Below are 20360 nucleotides of genomic sequence, written 5' to 3'. Positions count from 1 at the left end.
TTTGGGTGAGAAAATGATTGTCAGTTTTGCCCTGAAAAGCCAACCCTGTATTTTGAGATGCTGATTCCATATTCCTCCTCTGTCCATCCTGTAAAATTTCTGTGCATTTCAATGAGATTATTTTCCAGAACACAGATATCAAGTACCAAAGTCTGCTTTATGACCATCCCAGTAATCAATCTGGCAAACCAATACCACACACTCATTTATCTATCTTAAGGTAAGGAATTTGGATACAGTATCCCAAATGTCATCTTACTCATACCTAATACAATTGAAGCAACATGCATAAAGCATAAACTCAGCTTGCAAAACCACATGACCCTCTTAGAACAGCAAGTTCTACTCCAGACAATCTGCGGCTCTTGACAGTTCTTTCATCTGTTGCCTTTTTGTAAACAATAATCCATTAATAAAGTCTCTTGGGCACTCTCCAAAGCTTTGCAAAGGCTCTGAGGCTGGCACGTCTAGCATGAGCAGAGTTCCAGTATTTTAAATAAAATCTGTTTTAAAGTGTTTGTATGTGACCTACACTTAAAAAACCTGCCCCAATTTATCTCCCAAAAACATCTATATACAAAACAAACACATCCTAATCTGTCACACTTTCCCACTACAAAGGACTTTTAACTCGAGTTAAAATTCAGTTAAAACTAAATTGTCTTTAAAATCACTAGAGATAAACAATACATAATATATAATCTGTTACAAATTCTCCATTTTATCCATTCTGTCCTGAACCATTTCCATACCAAATTCCACATTTTTGTCTCTTTCCTCCATATCTTCAAATCTTTTTTGCATTCTATTCACTATTTCATATTTCTTCATTTTTTTATCTGATTTTTTTTTAAATATCCAATTTACTTGCTTCAACTCTTATCAACATCGATGCTTCAATACTTAGCCCTTCAGGTCTTAACTTGCATTTTAAGTTTGCTACCTGCTTTTGTAGCAATAAGTTGTATCATTTTTTTTCCCTTGATTCTCTTCATCTTCATCACTTTCACCAGTGGCCCTAAGTTTAGTCTTATATTCCTCATCTGTTGTAGTGTTTTGAAAAGGCTACCTTCTCCACCAACTTCTCTGTACTCTTGATATGCATATGTGCTGCAGATCGTTTAGTAGCAGCCCTAGGAGCTCTTATTGTTCGGCGAGGAGCTTGTGCCACAGTGCCTGGATCCATCTGTGTGGTAGGTCTTACTTGTTGTCCTTGTCGTTTTTCTTGGTGCGTTACTGATGGGCCAGTGATGTTTTTTTCCCTCTCTTTGGTGACATGAAAAAACTACATTCTGCTTTTCTTAAACAGCTTCCAATACCAATTTATTTTTACCAATTTTAGACTTTTTTTAACTAATTCCGAGGAGAGTCAGATTTCCACTATGATGTCCTCGTAACAATAAACTTTAACTTAAAGATATCATTTCCAAATCAAGCTTGAATTGCTTTCATGATCCCCCTGCTGTTAACAGAGACTTTCACAACAAAATGAAACAGTCCTGTCTGCAGGACTGAAAATAATTTTAACAGCTGACTATTTTGTAGCCCCAACTTAGCCAATTGTCAAATTAATCAAGAACTGAATGTGTCGTTACTATTTTATCCGCTCTTGAAAACAGTTCCCCCTTCCTTATTCTGTCAAAATTGTTCATGATTTTGAAAACTGCCATCCTCGAATAGTATATAGATTGATGAGAGCATGAGGTATTGTGTTTTTACCTCGCTATGTTTTAGCATGGTTCCTGAAATGTATTGTCCAGAATTGAACATGAATGTCATTTTGGGCCTTATGAGTGTTTAAGAAATATTTATTTTGTGTTCATTGACTTTGTTAATAACCCCAATGATCCCATGCAGGTTTTTTTCAGTTTGACTTGCTGTTTTCAAAGATTGGTGTCCGTTAGTGCCATGTCTCTGACTGCACTCGCTTTAAAATTGTACAAATTAGTTTATGTTCCCTTTTCTCATGACTGATTCCAAAATCTATCAATTCACTCTTCGTGTGTTAGATTTCCTCTGCCTATTTCGATACTCAGCTATTCCTTTCTTTGGGCCCAGTGATGGCCCAGTTATTATATTTATACAGTAGCATTATATGTTGAATTAGCTGAACTTCTGTGGAAAATATCTTTCGTTGGGGCTATTCAATAACAGAATGAGATCAGATGGACTACAAGGAGTGTTGGGAAAGTAGAAGCTGTGCACAAAATCTCTTAATTCTTTCCCAATGTTCCTTGCAATTGAAAACAATGGAAAAGTTATCTCTGTCCGGGTCTTAGCAAGATGTTCACATGCATTTTCCATCATAACTGCTGGGGTATTGCTGCAACTTTGAGATCCATACAATACTCAAGCAATGTATGTTAATCCCCATCATATTAAATAGCTACAGTCATTTAGTTTGCCTGAATATTTGAATTGTTTTTCAGTGATTGCAAGTCCAGTGATCAGAAATGGCTCCAGTTATTTCATGAACTACAAACATTTGGACAAAAGAGAGTGAAGGTCATTTCTCAAAACCAAAAGGATTGTTTTAACTAATTGTACCACCTACTAATTGACATTTTTTTAAAAATAGACATCATATTATTGTTTCTGAACTTTTTTTTAAAAAGAATCTGCTTCTTCCTATCCATTTCAGATTTTCTAAACAACACTGCAACATTTATACCAATAGATGGGAAGTTTGCAGAAAGTTGTACATTCAAGAAGAATAATATATACAGATTTAAACTGAGGCAAGTCAAAGGAGATGAATCATCATGGTGAGTTTTCAGCCAGATAGCAGAATTAATGCTGCAGAAAAAAAAAGTTAAAGGTTAAAATTCACCTTTTATTGAAAGGAAACAATACATATAGCAGTATACACATTTTCCACACTTGCTAGTTGATACCTGTAAAGCGTTACTGGTGGACATTTTGGCTTGTTAGCAATTGTGATAATTGTGTGTCGTGCTTTTCTTTTGAACTGAACCTTGAAGTACCAGTATTTTGTTGGGAGAGACAATATCCAAAATAAAAGGATAAATACATTGAAAATACAGTTTAATTTTCAGAATCTTAGACATGAATTATATTTGCAGGTGTGAACGGAGGAGTGTTCTTTACTGATGTTACATGTAATAATTTTATTAATTTTGTTAAAAGACTACCTAGCAAATGATTTTAGTTGATAACCAAACATTTAAATATAAGTTGTATGATGGTTATTAGTGGAAGGTGCACTTCCAGGAGAATTACCACTCTTCAGTGATTTCAGTGGAAGATGAATAGAAATGCTCAGATTTCAGTAGCCAATTAGGTTAAACAACCAATCCTTCTGGAAAATTTTTGGTACTTGATATTTGTCTGCTGTTTTATAATGCAACAAGCTTGATGTGTTGGAAATGTTGGAAAGACTTAACAGGTCAGGCAGCATCTGTAGAAAGGGAAATATGTTTTAGGTTGAAGACATTTCAGAACTGGGAAGAAAGAAATGGGTTTGTTGCAGAGGGATGTATAGTCCTCAAGCTTACATTAGGATTCATAACAGTGCTTAAAGTTAGTGTGGTCGTCAGTTAGAGAATTAGTGACAGACGACAGGAAGGTGAACTCTGATTGAGTGATGCACTGGTTTCATTGCATTTCATGCTCACAATGTGGTGGTCTCTGCATTGAAGAAACTTAAGCACAAATTGAATGATAATTTTGTGGAGTATCTGTGTCCAGATTGTAGAGATAATTTCATGTTACCTACCACTTTAGTTTTTCAACTCGCATCCACTCCAATCTATTGTCTTTGACCTCCTCCACTGTAATAATGGGGGTTGTTCTAAGCTGAAGGAACTATACATCTTCATGAAGCCTCCCAGATTTAATATCAAATTCTCCAACTTTCAAAAACATGCTTTCTGAATCAGAAATCACCACTTCTGCTATAAGTGGTCCATCTGTGATATTGGCCTCAATTTTTTCTTCTCCAGTCATTTGCAAAAAAATCAAAATGCTTCAACACTTCTAAATTAGACCATTGACAACTCACCCTTATAGCAGTTCTAGCCTCAATCTATCACAGATGCTTCCCTTGTCCTACTTATTAATCTAACATGGTCATTACATCTTAAAACAGGTCTTTGTTTTGGAGTTCCAGCATCTCAGTTTTTTTTAGATTGTTAAGATTTTTAAAACGATTATTTTTTTTCTGCAGTTTGTGTGATGCTTAACAGTTCTTTTTAAACCTTGTGTTAAAGGTTTATTTCTGTTTCCATAATGTACCCTGAAGAATGGGATGCGGATGGGATTTTATATCCCAAAACAGCATGGCTTACTGATGTTTTGCTGACAAAGATTGTGAAATGGTCTACAGAGAACAAGAAGAGTTATTTTAAGAACACACTCTCTCTCATTTCAGTGGAAAAATATAGTGAATATTATCATAATTTGAAAGCAAAATACAAAGAAATAGTCAAGGTACAAGAAAAAGTTGAAAATAATGCTAAACTTGGTGTGTGTGTATGATACATGAGTTAATTTCATGGGGCAATGTCATTCCACATTTAATTTTTTTTAAAATACCGATATATGTACTAGTTTTGCATTACACCAGTCAGATTATCTACAAAAATGATAATAGGGCATAATATCTTCAGGAATGACCCCTCCAAAATCTTTACTTATGAATAGCTCTTTGTGAAAATTACAATTTTTTTTTTGCAGTTCAAACTAAACCAGTTGATAAGCTTCCTTTTACTGGATTTACAATAAATAATCAACATAACACATAGTGCATCTTGTATACCCCCAATAGAAATGTTGTGCCCTTATCTATCAAGTGCTTAAAGCTGCTTTGCATTGGCACTTATCTATACATATTTTAATTTTAATTAGATCTGGCCTGAAGTTACAAATCCTGAGAAGTTTGTCTATGAAGATGTCGCCATTGCAACATATTTATTGGTAGGGAAATATTTTCTATTTCACATATTTGAATATTTTGGCCTTTGTAAGAATTGTGGTCTAATAATTTAAACATTAGTGCGTGCTGGGGAATGATGTTTAGTCATGATCATGTCAAGCAGAAAATCTTTTGTAATTCACAGATTTCTTAAGCTCATGAGAAGTACAGTATAAGTAAAGTCTTAGATAACCTTTAGAGAGATGGGAAGGATATACCTGTATGTAGTGTATCCCCATCTTGGTGCATTTACTTTGGGACACCACAAATTAAGAAGGTAAAATGTTGCCATAAAGGAGATATTCTGCAGATTTATTTGAATCAACAATTTGAGTTCAAGTTACATTTTATATATACAGTAGACTGTATATATACAGTATATTTGGATGGTTGAGGAATGACCTGATATAAAGTGAAAAATGTTTAAAATGATAAAAACATTCAAAAACGCTGGTGCAGGAAGTTTCTACATCTAATGGGAAACCTCGGCAAAGAGAAAATAATAACATTTGAATTCTGGCTTTTAGGAGTGAAATTAAGAGGAATATTTTCAGCCCAATAAGAATACTTTGGATAAGGCTATGGCTGCAGATACAGTTGAAAATTTAAAGACATCGGCTTTAGTTTGGTTAAAATCATGAAAAGTTTTGGCATAACAATGATTAGGCGGAAGAGGTACATACAAGACATGATCTTTTATACATTTAATAATCCTGATTTATTTTTTGGTGTCTGCATGGAAAGTTGTTACAACTTTATGAAAGTTATTGAATGAATTGAACACTGTCTCCAATGATGAGACATTCTCGGTTACCTTATGTATGAAGATTCAGCATAAAATGTAATATTAATATTTTAATTTATTTCTATTAATGTATTAATCAATTTCCTACATCAAATGAAACTGTTTTTACATTAATTCTACCCATATTTTAGATTCTTTGGGAAGATGAGCGTGCTAAAAATGGCTTGACAGATAAACAGTCTTTTATAGATTTGGGATGTGGAAATGGATTACTGGTTCATATCCTAACGAATGAAGGGGTAAATGAATTTGAGCTGATAATACTTGGCATCAATAATATGTATTTTTAAAAATGTGTTGAAAGTATAAGACTCACGATGAAATTTCTTTAAAAAAATAAGCAAATTATTTCAGATAAATTATTTTTGTTTAATTAATTAATTAATATTTTAGTGTTGGTGTTAAGCTATTAAGCTTTGCCCTACATTCCTGCATGTCGATACCTCTACATGTCTACTTGATTTGTTAGATTCAGAAAGCAGTAACAAACTACAACAGTTTAAACTCAGTACACTGGGTTGGATTCTGCTTTAAAGCGATGATAAGGCGAACAAATCTCATAAATGTTTATCTTCAATGGTTGGTGTAGTGGTTACCACAATGCCTTTACAGTGCCAGCGATTGGGATCGTACCTGGGTTCAAATCGCTTGCTCTCTGTAAGGACCTTGTACATTCTCCCCAACTCTTTTTTTCTGGGGCCTCGGGTTCCTCCCACCCTTCAAAAGCGTACTGGGGTGTAAAATGGGCCGCAAAGACTCATAGAGCCGAATTGGCCTGTTACAGTGTTGTATGTTTAATTTTTAAAAAATTGGAAGCATACTTAAATGTGAGAAGCTGAAAGCCTTAATTTACTGCTTTTCTGTAACCTGTGTGAAAGCAGAATCCTGTCATCCAGCTCACTATATAAATAAGTTGAATGATGTAAGTTTCTATACTGACTGCATGGCCTGAATTTTACTTCATCAGCATTAAATGTTTTTTCATACAAATCTGTAATTGTTAGCTTGCATTTCTTAAGTTGTCCCGATCTTTTGTGACAAGATTTTGTCCAATAACATTCTCTTCTATTAATTAATGTCTTCATGTGAGGGCAGGGGCAACAAGACTCTTCCACTAATTTTTTTTAAAAAACATTGCTTTAAAAGACTAGAATTAGCAACTTTGGGTCCCGGTGTGCTTAAAAATATTAGGAATGAAATGTACTTGTATTTAGGATTTGTATTTCAGGGTCAAACAATTATATATGTTCAAGCCATTCTTATAACAAGAAACTGGAGATTTGACAGTAACTTCCTAGAACTAGAAACTTAATGCCTAAGATTTCCTGGGATAGCAAATGTCAGCCAGAATATCCAGCAGTGAACCTAAGCTACCTTCTGGAAAGAAAGCTCTCGAATACCTAGTGAGCCAAAATATATAGGGTACCATTGACCAAGAAACTAATGTGAAAAGTATAACTGAAATTCTACCAAGTTTTGAAATCTACATATTTTTTGAAAATTTATCTAGACATGAATTCCTTGAATCTGTTTGAGTCTTCTGATGAGCTACAGGCTGAAAATATTAAAGCGAATAACCACACTTGACCTCAACCATTTTACTATGCGTTACAAAAGAGATAAATATTAAAGTTGGGCCATTTAAAATTAAAAAAAAATGTGGCTGGAATTGTTAGGATTCTGTTTTTCTTCAGATGGCTGTGCAAAGATACTAATGGGTGTAATGGTTAAATTAAAATATTGCTTATTTTACCTTTCAGCACCCTGGAAAAGGTATAGATGTGAGAAAGCGAAAGATATGGGACATGTTTGGTGCACAGACTCATCTTGAGGTAAAAGCAAATAGATCACTATATATTCCTTTATCATCTAGCCATATGCTTATTTCTACGTTTATTGTCGAGCTTATTTCTACTGCAATAATGAATTGAAAATGCAATCCTAATTCAGTCAGTTAAATGACAAAGATAGTCTTTTAGGTTTTCCATTTATGATTAGTCCTTTAAAAATATATCATTCTCAAATACAAAGTAAGTAGATTTGGACAGCAGAATTTGAACACTGGAGCAGTCTGTGGAGGACAAAAAGGCAATATGATCCATAGACAGAATGACTTGTATTTTGCAAAAATATTTTATTTACTTTTATTATTACATAATTCATTACCTTTAATTTTTTTGCATTTTTTAAACATTAAGACGTACAGCATGGTCACAGGCCATTTCAGCCCAAGAGCCCGTGTTGCCAAATTATATCCAATTGACTGATCCCCCAGTACGTTTTGAATAGTGGGAGGAAACCAGAGCACCTGGGCAAAACCCATGTAGACACGGGGAGAACTTACAAACTCCTTACAGACAGCACATGGTTTGAACCCCGGTCCTGATCGCTTGTGCTGTAACAGTGTTGCACTGACTACTATGCTGTCCCATAACTCATCTCAGAGTTCATGGAGTCATGGAAATTTATCATTGGTCAATTAGCCAATGCCATGCAAAAGTGAACTTTAGATTAATCCCACTTTCTCAACTGAAATGAGAATGACTGTCTTTGATGGAGTGTAGCTTATAAATGTTGTGGCTGCAAGAGCAGGTCGGAAGCTGTGCATTTTGTGTAAACATTGTGATGCACCAGGATGATCCACATGATGGTCTCAAGCCATCTCACCATCTCCAAAGCACAATGTAACACCATCTACAAATTGGTAATGTAATGATGTAGTATCCACTTGTCCAAACAAATGTGACTCCAACAGCTCTCAGGAAGTTCAAAACCAACCAGGATAAAGGAGCCTGCTTGATTAACATCTCAAAAGTACCCTAAGTATTCCTTTCCTCCAATGTACAGAGACTAAAGCATGTATCATTTACAAATCACACTGCAGTACTCGCCAGACTACTCCAGTAACCCAAACCCATGATCCCCACCATCTCTGATAGATTGGGTAACAGGAACATGTATCATTTACAAATCACACTGCAGTACTCGCCAGACTACTCCAGTAACCCAAACCCATGATCCCCACCATCTCTGATAGATTGGGTAACAGGAACATACGAATCCTACCATATTTGTAATTTTATACTCTCTCCAATAGTTGATAGTGAATTGATATGAACGTGCCAATTTCAAAGAGGGCATAAATAGATAATTGAATAAAGCTGGCATCAATATGGCAGGAAATTCACTCTTATCTTTCTACCTTTCCCAGAATTTCTTAAATTTAATCACAACTCCAGAATTTAAAAAAAAATTTTAATTAATCAACTTTTAATTTAGACATACAGGCCCTTTCTCCCCACAAGCCTGTGCCGCCAAATTACACCAAATTGACCTACAACCCCCCACCCCCCCAGAACATTTTAACGGTAGGAGGAAACTGGAGCCCCTGTGGAAAACTATGCAGTTGTGAGGAGAATGTATAAGCTCCTTACAAACAGCGCAGGGTTTGAACACCAGTCCTGGTCGCTGGCGCTGTAACAGCATTGCGCTAACCGTTACACTAACCGTGCTACCCAGAAAAAAGCTTCATTTTCCTTTCATCTCCCTTTATTAACTTTTTAAACAAATAGTTAAAAAAAATATATTTTAATACATAACAGAAATTAAATATTTTAGGTTGATGAAACAGTAATTATTAGCCTGTGGCATTGTTAACATAGATAACAAATATTTAATTACACTGTATGTTTCCGATTATCTGGAAATCAATCTACTGAAATTCTCAAATATCTGAATTTTTTTTTGCCTGAGACATGATGTCACAATTTGAAAAAAGTTGATTTTTTTTAACCCCACTGTCCTCAAGAGGGGGTCTGATGTGCGGTGAGCACCATTTTGAATCAGCGGAGCTCTTGTGTACTTGTCAAAGATACAGCTGCAAGGTCAAGATTTCACCCAACTGCTCAAGTCGGGCTTTGATGCCATTGGAATCAATGGAGTTCTCGTGACAGTACTTTTCAAAGATAAAACTCTGGTGAGGGTCTGTCACGCGGTTAGCGCCATTTTGAATCAACCGAATTCCGTGTACTTTTCAAAGATACAGCTCTGGTGTGGATCAGTTGCGCTGTTAGTGACATTTTGAATCAATTTTGAATCGTGTACTGTTCTAAGATATAGCTGCAATGGCAAAAAAGAGAGCACTGTCGACTTCAGAAGAAAAGGAGGAAGCACTTGCTTTGTTGTTGATCATGTTTTTTGGTATCATTTAAACATTATTTCATATTTGAAAAACCTGTTTTTATTTGTTGTTTTTTTTAACAGCGGATACAAGTGTTCTGCTGATGCAAGTGGTTTGCTTAAGGAAATTTCTCAATTATTGGAAAAATCAGAATAACAGAGATAGGTCTAGACCCAAGCATTTTGGATGATCAGAAATGTACTGTACTATATCACCTCTAGGCCCCTCTCCCAACTCTCCCCCTTTATGAATGTAATTTCACCTCTTCTGTCTTAGTCTTGGTCGAAGGTTTCAACTTGAAACATTGACTGACCATTTTTACCCAGTGGTTGCTGTCTGTCTGCTGAGTGCCTCCAGCAATTCTTTACTTATCCTGTTTCTATACTACTAAGTGACCGATTGATCCAAGCAGATAAGCAGTTTTCAAAAGAACTGATAATCCTTGCTTATGAGTGGTAGTTTTTATTAAGAAAGCCCACCGATGTCCACTGACTAATTTCTACTTCATCTTTTCCATGTGGCCAGTGTTGACACCAGAACGAATTTAGAGGGGGCACAATGAAACTCTTATAAAGTTGCTTGGGGGGGAGCTGTTACCAGAGCAATGGCTACAACTATATGGGGGACACAGCACCTCGTTTGGGGAGGGCAATGCCCATGGATAACCCCCCCCCCCCCACACCCTTTTGAAGAAGCATAACATCAGTGCCCCCGAAAGGAAATGATTTTGATCATGGAAAGCCAGCAGCTGCCAAAATTGCATCTTGGTAACTGACAGAACTTCAGTGTCAACTAACAGTGGAAAATTCTCACTTGGTAATTAAATTTGCTGGAGAAAGATTTAAATATAATAAAGTGCTGTTGCTTTAATAGGAATGTGCCATTACTCCGAGCGATGATTTTCTTTTTCCTGATGTGGATTGGCTAATTGGCAACCATTCAGATGAGCTCACACCATGGATTCCTGTTGTTGCAGCAAGGTAATTTGCTTTTATATTCCCCAACAATTGATGAAATCTTTTTTTTTTCCAACTACATATTTTAGTGAAAACCCATTAAATTCATACTTGTAATAACTTATGATACAAATGCAAGTATATAATTTGTTTAAAAGAACTTACTAAATGTACAGTGTTATTTTGAAAATTCCAATACAGTATAACCCTGGTATCAGGCACCTACAGGGATACGTAGATGCTGGATAAGCAAGTTTTCCTGCTGTTTGAGACTCACTCTTACAATGCCTCATAGACATCTTAATTAAGAATAAACAGTTTTAAAAGACAAAGACTAATTTCACTTGCATTAAAATATAAATCTTAAAGCATTTTACTTTATTTTCAGTCACATTCTTTGAAAACATTTAACTTTTGCTGCATCCTCGTTTGCTGTTCCTCCTCATCCACGGAGCTTCCTGAAGGATGCACAGTTGCATTATAGCAAATTAACCCTACCCACCTAAGTTTACAGAAAAAGCCTTACTATTACTTATTACTGCGAATTGCAGGATCCACTGCAATTCGCCTACTGTCACAATCGCTCCACAGCAGATTCAATATCACTGGCTATCCACTCAGCTTTGGATCACGTCAAAAACAGCAATTCATACATACATATTCCCTTAGTCCTGATCAAGAAGCTTCAAAATCTAGGTTTCTGTACCTAACTCTACAACTGGATCCTTGACGACAACTGGATCCATTGGAAGATCATAGTCAGCACGAATTGGAAACAACCTCTCCTCCTCACTGATCATCAATACAGGCACACCCCAAGGACTGCTCTACTTGTTATACACCCATGACTGTGTGGCCAGGCACAATTCTAATGCCATCTACACGTTTGCTGATGACACTACAGTTGTCGGCAGAATCACAAACAGGAGCGAAGAAGCATCTAGGAGGGAGATAGATCAGCTCATTGAATGGTGTAACTTCAACAACCTTGTGCTCAATGTCAGCAAAACCAAGGAGATAATTGTGGACTTCAGAAGAACACGACCCAGTTCTTATCAAGGGCTCAGTAGTAGAGAGGATCAAGAATTTCAAATTCCTGGTTGTCAACATCTCCGTGGATTTGTTCTGGAGCCTCCACGCTGACGCAATCACAAAGAAGGCTTCCCACCGGCTATGCTTTGTGAGATGTCTGAGGCCGTTTGGTATGTCACCAAAGACTCTCATAACTTCTACAGATGTACCGTGGAGAGGATTCTGGCTGGTTTTCCTGTTATGGAGGTGCCAACTCTCAGGACAAGAATAAATTCCAGACAGTTGTTAACTTGTCCTGTGACATCACAGGCACCAGACTTCACTCCTCTACATGAGGCGGTGTCTTAAAAAAGCAGCCTCTATCCTCAAAGACCCCCACCACCCAGGCCATATCCTCTTCACTCTATCATCGGGGAAAAGGTACAGGAGCCTAAAGACGAGCACTCAGCGGCACAAGGACAGCTTCTTTCCTGCTGCCATCAGATTCCTGAATAATCAATGAATCAAAGACACTGCTTTACTTTTCGTGCCCTATTAATGTTATTATTTTTTATAGAAATGTCGAGAGATGGTTATAATATGAATGTTTGCTCTATGATACTGCTGCAAAACACCGAATTTCATGACTTGTTCATGACAATAAATGCTGATTCTGATACTAATATATTAATAAAGATAAAGACTCTTACTAGCAGGGACAAAGGGACACTTTAAGAGAGTTACCCCAACAGTGAATGGCATCATCCTGAGTGACACCATTTTATTCAAACACAACTTTATTCAAACAATTACTGCAAACAAAGCATGACTAAGGCACTCTGCTGGCTGAATATTTGCTCCCATCTTCACCAAAAATTTGTGTTAGTTCAGAGAATGTTTACTTTGACAATTTTAAACTTTTATTTAAATTTGTATTTATTCTCATTAATCTTTTTTAAATTTAATTCCCTCGATTTATTTTTTGCTATTTGCTAGAGGTTGCCATTGCTTAAATTCTGGATAACAAGGGTTTTACTTTATAACCTTTTCATTAATTATCATTTCTCCAATGTAATTTTCTTTGATTGGGCATTGATTCAACACCCAAGTTTCAGCTCTGACGCTTTAGTAGTCAAGTTTGCTAAATTAAATAAGTTATTGATATAGTTTAATAATCTCTAATGTAATTGGTTGTGTATAAGATGGAAGTTCCAAACCTTTGTAAAGGTAAAAGGCTCAGAATTTGTTTGACTTTGCATCCCAGGTCATCCTATTCGTGCCGCTATTTTGTCCTACCTTGTTGCTTCTATGATTTCTATGGAAAATATTGTCGAAAGGAAACCAAAAACACACAGTACAGAGCATATCTGAATTTCATTACAGAGGTGGGTACTGCGTGTGGTTTCAAAGTTGAGGAAGATTGCCTTCGAATTCCATCGACAAAACGGGTAAGGATGAGAATGATTTCTCTCTGCAGTGAATATTTCCTGTGTTTGGTATATCAGAGTTTTCATAAATTTTTAAAACTAATTGTGTAAGGTTTATTTTCCCCAAACATTCTCAAAATGTTGAGTTTAAATTTGCAAACTTATACTCACAATTAGAATTGTAGAAATGTTAAGCTAAAATAAAATGTCAACATATTTATATACTTAAGGGATAATGCATTGCACTAATGGCTTCTAATGAGATATTTAAAATTCTGTGGGCTTGCTCCTCTCTCATCCCTTCCTTTCCCCCTTCTCTCCCCCCCCCCCACCATGTCCTGCTCATACAAACCAAGATTTCACTATTTATTTAACAATATTTATTTGTTTGTATTTATGAAGTGCATATGAATTCCTTATCTGTTTGTCTGGTCTGTCTATATGCATGTTTTTGCACTACAGACCAAAAAAACACTTTTGTCTGGTTGTACTTGTGCAATAAAATGATAATAAACTTGAACTTGACAAGTAAGACACAGAACAAAATTCAAAGTGCAGAGTTGCAGAGAAAGATCAGTTGATACAGAGCAAAGGCCACATAATTTTACTATTTTGGGGTTCATGAAGTGTCTGATAATGGCAGAAAAGAAACTGACCTTGAATCAATTGGTGCATGATCACATGCTGATTAGTTGTCTTCCTGACAGGAGGGGCCAAAGAATGTGTAGGCAAGGTGGCATGAGTCTTTTAATATGTTGGCTGCTTTCCCAAAGTAGTGGGAATTATAGATGGAGTCAGTGGAGGGGAGAGGGAAATGTCTGATGGCTCAAGTCACATTCACAACCCTGCAGTTTCTTGTGGACATAAGTGAGCAGTTCCTGTACCATGCAGTGACACACCCCGATACGATGCTTTCAATGGAGTACCTGTAGATGTTGAAGCTAGTGACATGTCAAATTTCCTCAGATTTTTTGAGGAAGTAGAGGTAATAATGCACTTTCTTGTCTATTACTTCAAAGTCTGTGGATCAGGATATGTCATGGAGATATTAACCTCTAGGAACTTAAAGTTGTCAACTATCTCCACTTCAGTGCCATTTATGTAGACTGGAGAGTGAGCTCCCTTCCTCCTCTGGAAGCCTTTAACCAGTTCATTGATCTTGCTGTCATATATTGAGAGGTGGTTTTCCTGGCATCAAGCTGCAAAATCCTCTATTTATCCCTTCTGTACTCTGCTTTGTCATTATCAGAGATCCTCCCTCTGATGGTGGTGTCATCCCCAAACTTGAAGAGTTGTGTTTGGCCACGCAGTCATAGGTGTGTAAGATGTACAGTAGAGGACTAGGTTTTGTGGTGCTCTGGTGTTCAGGTTGAATGTGGAGGAGGTGCACTCACCAATCCTCACTGATTGTGGCCTACAGGATAGAAATTGCAGAGAGTTGATAAGAGCAAGGTCAGGACGCTTAGGAATTAGTTTGTTTGGTAGTAACGTGTTGAAAGCAGAGCTGCAGTCATTAAATGCATGATGTTGGTGTCCTTGTTGTCCAGGTGTTCCAGAGCTGAGTGTAGGTCCAGGGAGGAAGGGAGATGAACACTGAAGTTAACGTGATTCTGTGAACTGTTGGGCAACATGAGTACTATTATTGTAAGATTAATATATCCCAAATCCTGCTGACTTTTTTGCTACTTAAATGGTTGATATTTATATTTGAAGTCATGCCAAGGATTGACAGTGTCATGCAGCAGGGTGCTGGTGGCTGATTCAGTTCAACTGCTCTTTCTCAGGTATTTGTCCTGTGTAGATTAGGATTTTTAAACTCTGATTCCTGATTAATTTAACAGAGCTCTCGAGTGCATACACTGGGATACAGTGCAATGCCAAGAAAAATATTCAGGACAATGAATGAAGCTCATGACAAGGTTTCTCATGGTAGGCTGGTCCAGAAAGTAATGATGAATTATTAAATTTGGAATTGGCTGGGTCATAGAAGACAGAGGGTCATGGGGGGGGGGGGAGTGTTATCTGGCTGGAGTCCCTGACCAGTGGTGTTCTGCTGGGATCGGTGTTGGGACGCCTTTTTAAGATGTATCTAAGTATCTTCCATGGAAAAATTAGATGGTTTGCTTCATAAGATTGGTTGGCTAGAGTAAAGGGCAATCAAAGAATATGTGACTATGACAGGATAATATAGAGCAGCAACAGATATAGGCAGAGACATGACAGGTGGACAAGTCTGAGGTGTTGCACTTTGGGGGGGTCAACTGAGAGGGAAAAGTGTGCAGTTAATAGCAGGACTGTAATGCGCATTGATGTGCAAAGAGATTGGGAGCTTGGGTCTATAGCTGCTTGAAAGTGGCCATGTGAGTAAATGGGGTGGCAAAGAAGGCATATGGCATGCTTGTCATGTTGGCTCGGGGATTGAGTATAAGAAGTGTTGTTGCAGCTATACTAAATATTTTTTCAGCCGGACTTGGAATATTGTGTGCAATTCTAGTTGTCCTATTGCAGGAAGATGTGGAGGCTTTGGAAAGTATACAGAAGAGATTTATCAGGATGTGGAAGACACAGGAGAGACTACAGATGTTGGAATCTGGAGCAAAACACAATCTGTTGCAGGTGCTTGGCAACATCAGTGGATGGAAAAAGATTGTTGATGTTTTGGGTGAGAACACTTCATTAAGACTAAAATCAGCAAACATCAGTAATTCTTGTTTTCCCCACTGATATTGGTTGACCTGTTGAGTTCCTCCACCAGATTGATTTTAAAAAAACCCAGGATCTTGCATGCATGAACTGTGGGGAAACTTGGTTGTTTTATCTGGAACGTCGGTGGCTGAGGGAAGACCTGATAGGTTTTTCAACTATAAGTGGCACTGATCAGGTGAAGAACGTTCACAATAACTTTCCCAGAACTAAAATGTCATTTATTAAAGTTGGATGGGAGGGAAGATATTTAAAGGAGAGGTGGAGGGGAATTTTTTTTTTAACTTTGCAGGGAGTTGTAGGTGCCTTGAATGGGCTGCCAGGGTTTGAGATGGAACTGGATATGATTGGAGATCCAATAGAATTTTAAAAATTATGAATAGTCTATTTAGAAACCATTTGTGGCCAATCTTAGAATGTAGAAGCATAATGATAGAGTTGCTTCCATAGAGCAAATATGTTTTTTTTAAAAATAAGAAGCATTTGGGAGCTTTCTAGATACACCTGAATATGCAGGGAACAGAGGAATATGTATCCTAAGTGAGCAGCAGAGTTTTAATTTAATTTAGACTTCATATTTGATGCAGACATCATGAACCAATGGGCCTGTTTCTATGCTGTACTGCTCTATGTTAATTAGCCCCTTGTAATGAGTGCAAACAATGGATTTGCACTGGAATAGATCATGTTATCAAACTGTCGTGGTCTTTGTTGGTTTAAAAGTCTCCGTATACTGTGCTTTACAAATTGATGTGATTTGCATTTTCTTCCTTGTTTTTGTAGGTTTGTTTGATTGGAAATCAAAGAACCTATCCTCCGTTCAGTGAAAAAAAATTGGATGACGAACGATCGCAGTACATTAGAGAAAGACGTTCTTGTTCTCTGAGTACAGAAAATAATAATTTAAGTGCTTCTGCTTCACTGTTTGCTCACAATCTCACACATTGTTCCACTGTCGAACGCTCTATGACACAAGGTTCCTCTGCTGAAGTAGATTCAGTTGCAGCCAAGAAGTGGTTGGCTGGCTTTCAACCCAGAGAAAAAGTACAAAAACTTCGGAATTGTGCTACTTTGGACAGGGATTTCACTGATCATGTTGTACTTCAAGTCGCTAAAGCTCTTTTGAAGATAAATCAAGACTCTTGTAAGAATGATAATGAAGACAGCACAGGATATTGGAACAAGGGAGGTAGGACTTTGTGTTTATAAAGCATATTATCCATAACATTTTGTTCTGTATTAAATTAATTTTTGTCTGAAATGAACAGATTCCAATGTTTTATGCTTGAAATTCTCTTTATTGTTTTAATTCATTTATTAACCATTGAGGCAACTGCTATTGAAACTGTTAATTTTGTCTTTCTTTACTGGCCAGTCAATCATCTCGTAAAACTCACCAGTTATGTGAGTGGTGTGGTGGGAAGAACTATGAACTGGAAGTAACTTGTTTCTTCACGTGGGCAACAAATGTTTTGTAGAACTTCTTTTAAAGAAGTAGCTTGTTAATAGTGATTGATGTTTCAAATCTAACAGTGCAAAGAACAAAAAGCTGCAGTACATGAGAAACTTGGTGATGTATTTCTGTTAAAATGAATCACAGAAGAAGCAGTATAGTTTGAGAACACCACAGAAACAGGCAATTCTTTTGATTGGCTCTGAAATTGCTTTCTTCTCTATATAACCGTGAATCCTCCCATTAAATACATCCAAACTTTAACAATTAATTTTTATTTCCTCTTTAGAACCTACCTCTGTCATTATGTTCCTACATTCTGTTTGGTGACAATGGTCTCTAAATCTACTACTGTATTCATAATGTTTAAAATTCTATTGGATTTTTGCATAAGTCCATGTTTCTCCTTGAATAAGTCTGAAGCTATTTGCATATATAGTAAAACCAAGGAGGCCTGGAAGGTAACAATTCAATCAATATTTCATTTTGTTTTCATGAATACATCTTTTAAAATAAAATTATTGTAAAAGAAGAGTTGACTCAATTAATCCATTTCTGTGCATTAGGTATAGATATGTTTTTCATTTCTGTTCAAAGGTGATTTTTTAAATCCCACTCTAGATATTTGAATTTTGTGATATTAGTTGGTGCTTCATGGTTGGATGTATGGTCTTTTGGTAGCGATGTTAAATACCAGAATTTCTCCTTCAGTTGAATAGAAATTATCCAATTCCATCAAGAAGAGATAGACAGTTCTTTGTCTTTGCTTATGTTTATTCCCCAACTGAATGTCCAAAGTAAGTGATGTAATCATTTATTTTGCTGACCTTGCAAGTTTTTTGTTTGTAAATAAGGTGCCTTGTACACAACAATGACTGCACTTCAAAGCTTCATCTATGGCAAAGTCCTATAATTATGATTGGCACCGTATAAATGCATGAATTTCTTGGCTTTCTTTCAACCTCTAACCTAATATGTTTTACCACAGGAAGCCTGCCACTGAAGAATGTTGCAGATCTTCTTGGCAGCAGTATTTTAAAGAGATTAAAAAAAGAGTGTGGAGGTTTGAAGACTCTCTTAAGAAACTATTGTCAGGTATTTGAAGGTATGATTTGCAGCTTTCATAATTCTTTTTCTCCCCTCTTTGAATATTTTCATATTTCCTTCTGGAATCAATGAATAAAATGGAATCTTTGTTGGCTCTTGGAACAATCCCATTTCACTCAGCAATTTGATACAGAAGATCCTCCCAGTTAAGTAAGGCAGAGATGTCAGTAAATTGAATTTTCCATCAGTCGGAAATAAGCAACTATCCCCAAAATAGTAACGTGAAATCTTTAGCCTTGTCAGTTCTTCGGGACTAATTTGTAACCGGTATGCTGAGGAAGGTCAGCAAAGGTGACAGGAGTTGTTAAGGAAAGTGAATTATGGCAAATCTTTGAATGCAGCCCAGGTAGAAGGAGAGAGCTGATATGCTAATCAGTAAGAAAACTGTCAGTTGTTTAATAAAGTATATACTAACAAGAGGAAGTTCAGGGTTCGTTATGTTTGAAATTACCTGAAGAAAATATTAGATCAGGCATTGGCTTTTTCCTGTTGGTAATTTCTGCATTGTTTCCTAGTGAAAATGTTTCATAAGTTTGGATTTCTCATGTCAGGTCTTCTGTAACCTAGGACTCCCTGTGTTTCTTGCTATGATTTTCACACATATTTCTTTTTATACTGTAAGTAATCAATGACCAAGAGTACCAGTTCCAGTATAGTCTCTGGACAATCAGTGTATCGATAGTGAGCCCTCAGCTTTGGTGATTCAATTGAATGGTTAAGTTTTTTCAAGTTATTTGTCACATGTATTGAAAATTAAGTGGCAGAATTTTTTTTTGCCAGCAGACGAGGAGCTATCTCATACTTGGTACAAAAGGTCATAGTGCAAAAGCGCAATATCAGAGAGAGATCAGCTGATGTAACAATTTTTAGGAGTCTAATAATGGCAAGAAAGAAACTGGTAGTATGTGATCTCTGACCTGCCAGTGGGATGGAGTGGGGGGGGAGGGGGGGTTGTTGGTGAAAAGGGTGTGCTGGAGTGGAATGAGTCTTTTAATAGGTTGACTGGTTTCCAGTGATGGAAGGGAATGGGATATGCGTGTTGACTGGAGTCACATTCACAACTCCACAGTTTCTTGCAGTTTTGGATGAAGCAGTTCCTGTACAACACAGTGAAATAACCGGGTAGGATGGTTTTAGAGGTGTACCTTTAGAAGTTGTTAAAGGATGCTGGTGACATGCCAGATTTCCTCTAAGGAAGTAGAGTTGCTGGTACGACTTGTTGGCCATTGCATCAATGTGGGTGGACCAGGACAAGTCGCCTCAGCACCATTGATGTGGACTGGTGAGTGAGCTCCACCTTTCCTCCAGAAGTGTTTGACCAGCTCCTTGGTCTTGCTGACTTTGAGTGGAAGGTTGTTGTCCTGGCACAAGACCCTCTATCTCTCCTTTGCCCTCTGCTTCATCGTTGTTAGAGATCCTGCCTATGATGTGGTGTCAGCCACAAACGTCTAGATGCAATTAGAGCTGTGTATGCCACACAGTCATAGGTGTACAGAGAGTACATCAGAGGACTGAGTGCACAGCCTTTTGGTTCCCTGATTCTTCAGAATGATCATGGAGGAGATGTTGTCACCAATCCACGCTGATTGCAGCCTGTGGGATAGAAAGACATGGATCCAATTGCAAACAGGGAATTTAACCTCAGTTACTTTCTTAAACATATATTATTATATTTATTTGTTCTGAACCCAACATTCATTTAGGTGAAAGAATATTGATATATTGATGTAAAACTGTATTCACCGTTTCATCTGGATCATGAAATATGTAGACCGATGCTTTAAA

At 37.0% G+C, this 20360-nt stretch overlaps 1 protein-coding gene across 8 annotated transcripts in view; it reads left to right on the top strand.

Moving 5' to 3' along the window:
* trmt44 (tRNA methyltransferase 44 homolog) overlaps positions 1-20360 on the top strand; it is a 121560-nt gene that overhangs the window by 3125 nt on the left and 98075 nt on the right. For 6 of the 8 annotated variants that reach the window (XM_069926159.1, XM_069926157.1, XM_069926162.1 and 3 more), the window contains exons 2-10: positions 2642-2765; positions 4230-4449; positions 4867-4935; positions 5870-5977; positions 7499-7570; positions 10792-10898; positions 13150-13333; positions 16799-17204; positions 18457-18573. In XM_069926159.1, coding sequence (XP_069782260.1) covers positions 2642-2765; positions 4230-4449; positions 4867-4935; positions 5870-5977; positions 7499-7570; positions 10792-10898; positions 13150-13333; positions 16799-17204; positions 18457-18573 — 1407 coding nt within the window. The remainder of the gene's footprint in view (positions 1-2641; positions 2766-4229; positions 4450-4866; positions 4936-5869; positions 5978-7498; positions 7571-10791; positions 10899-13149; positions 13334-16798; positions 17205-18456; positions 18574-20360) is intronic. The other 2 variants (XM_069926165.1, XM_069926161.1) reach the window with 2 other exon arrangements.

The sequence above is a fragment of the Narcine bancroftii genome, chromosome 3 (genome assembly GCF_036971445.1).
Source record: "Narcine bancroftii isolate sNarBan1 chromosome 3, sNarBan1.hap1, whole genome shotgun sequence".
Classification (NCBI taxonomy): domain Eukaryota; kingdom Metazoa; phylum Chordata; class Chondrichthyes; order Torpediniformes; family Narcinidae; genus Narcine; species Narcine bancroftii.
Note: the sequence above shows the minus strand (reverse complement) of the source record. Positions and strands in the feature narration are given on the sequence as shown.